This window comes from Silurus aristotelis (assembly GCF_946808225.1).
Source record: "Silurus aristotelis genome assembly, chromosome: 14".
In the NCBI taxonomy this organism is placed as follows: domain Eukaryota; kingdom Metazoa; phylum Chordata; class Actinopteri; order Siluriformes; family Siluridae; genus Silurus; species Silurus aristotelis.
The window spans coordinates 29,297,935-29,300,434 of NC_139587.1; the positions used below are offsets into that span (position 1 = coordinate 29,297,935).

Here is a 2,500-nt window from a genome sequence, read left to right on the forward strand (position 1 = left end):
TTATCATCAATATTAAACGCTCCTGACCCTGATTACATTTCTCTAGATCCCAGAAACTGTGGTTTATTAATAAACCAGCCCATAATAATCAAATCATCAAAATCCAAAAAAAGCCTAATTTCGTAATAAAAATGATAAACCTGGCAACCTTGCAGATAAAAAAGATGAACAGATTGGATTTTAATTGACTGAATTAATTACACAATCATTACATTCTGATCAGGAACACATCGGCCAATCAAATTATAAATCAGACGATGCGATGACGAGAACATTTTGTATTCAAGAAGAAACGGTGTGTGTGTGTGTGTGTGTGTGTGTGTGTGTGTGTGTGAGTGTGTGTGTGTGTGTGTGTGTGTGTGTGTGTGTGTGTGAGTGTGAGTGTGTGTGTGATAGATTTATGCTTAGGTGTTTATAATAAGACCCAGATTACTAGTGAGTTACTGATGGATACTAACATTTATTTTAATATCCAGACGATTCACCACTGAAAGAAAAGCAGCAGTGTGTCTTCACTCATCAGTGAGATCAGGTGCTGTAGTGTGTGAAGCTGAAGTTTAGTGAGTCATGATCTAAAGTCTGCTCCTGTTTAGCAGCACACTGTGTTTATGTGTTTATTAGGAAACTGTTTGACCTTTAACCAAAAAAGGACTCCTGATGAGTGCTACAGTAAATACAGGAATACCAAAGACTTCAGCTGTTCAGACACACTCCACTCTTCATCTGATCTTCACTGCAGGACCAAATACTGTAGCTTTGTGTAACTACAATCCAACAAACCAAATTTTTTTCAGCCAAACAGAAATCAGAACACACTGGAAAGGGAAATCGAGCTATGAAGGTTCTTCAGGTTCCTCAGTGTCTGATGTCGTGTTCTCATTAATACACTGACATCACACTCTCGGCATCTTAACTCCCCCCACCCCAACACGCTTGCTCATACACACACACACACACACACACACACACATTCGTAATGCCAGTGGCTTCCGCCTCTTATTAAAAGCGTGATGATTTATATTTCTAGCTGCAGGACGTTAAGCATTAGGTCGGCTTTAGAGATGAATTCAACAGTGAGTGTTTATTTCACGGTGATATCAGCGCACACAGAAGTGTGTGAGGAACGCATGCTCTTCACCAGACAAAATAAACAGCAATGCTCTGTCTGGAGATTTCTCCTGGATAAATGATCCATTAGAACACTCAGTTGTTCATAAGACCTTCATCAGTCTGGTTTTATCTACAGCCCTGGAAACACTCAGCACTGACACCTGGCTGCGGATCAGAACCGGTGCGTGTCAGTGGCATCAATGTAGATCAGGTCTGGAATCTACACTTCTAAATCAATAAGGACAAGACAGTGTGGGGTGGGACAAGGTGGGGGCAGGGCAGAGCATGGTGGGGCGGGGCAGGGCAGGGCAGGGCGTGGCAGGGCAGGCTCTTCCTCACCCTCTCTCCTCCTCTCCTCCTCTCTCCTCTGACTCTTCATGGCAATCTCAGCTCTCAGTGTGACTGTCTCGAGCTCGTACTCCTCTGTGGCCTGCTGGAGCGTCAGCACCTCCTCCTGCAGCTCCACCTTCTGCTGCTCCACTCCCTCCATTTCCTGCTGCACTGAAAACAGCTGGGCTGAAAAGAGAAAGGGAGAGGGAGAGAGAGAGAGAGGGGGGGAGGGGAGAGAAGGAGACATAGGGAGAGAGTAACACAAGTCACATCATAAAAAATCAGGGTGACTTAATAAATAAATAAATAAATAAATAAATATGAAGAAGGGTATATATTTGAGTAAAACATGAGTAATGAGTTCAGTTCTGGTGTAAAGTTTATTCTCCGTCTGTAACAGAGCACAAACACATTCTCCAACACACACACATTTAAACACACACACATCATTCACACTTCTGTACAAATTACAATCTGTTAAAACTCTTGATTTGATCAGCCTTTTTAACATTCTTGTGTCTCCCAGTCAGTGTTTTGTGTGATCTGGTTTTCCGGCTCATGTTTATCTCCATCTTCACCTGACCGAGGAGAAAATGAACCAGGTGGCACCTGAACCTGTTTCCTAACGTATTTAACACCAAAAATAAAACACTGAACAGTAAAATCAACATAAAAAGACTTTAAAATGCTCCGTAAAAACACAAACAGTGACTTTAACCTGGAGCAGTGAATAAAAGCATGAAAACTGTTTCTCTCTGTGAACAAAAAGGACAATCAGGTGTAGCATCAGGGTTTAAAACAGAAATAAAAGAGTTCACAGAGATGATACCATGAAAATCCTCCACTGGAGGTCAGCAGCTCTTTTTGGTAACGGTGGTTTGTACAGTGTCTCCACTCTGGTTTAATATCAGCAGTAAAACCCTGAACACTTCTCCATGTGGGTCCACCCTCCCACTCAGCCTTTTCTTATTCAGAACCTTAACACACGCTCTGTAGAGCAGCTTCCCCGACACTGACTCAAAGTCTATCTTCCCTTTACCCCTGCACTCCAGGAGGGGGC

At 42.8% G+C, this 2,500-nt stretch overlaps 1 protein-coding gene across 1 annotated transcript in view; it reads right to left on the reverse strand.

Annotated features, from left to right (window-relative positions):
* Window positions 1-2,500, reverse strand: part of LOC310737137 (uncharacterized protein) — a 29,786-nt gene that overhangs the window by 3,372 nt on the left and 23,914 nt on the right. The window contains exon 5 of the mRNA XM_083561316.1: window positions 1,450-1,626. Coding sequence (XP_083417442.1) covers window positions 1,450-1,626 — 177 coding nt within the window. The remainder of the gene's footprint in view (window positions 1-1,449; window positions 1,627-2,500) is intronic.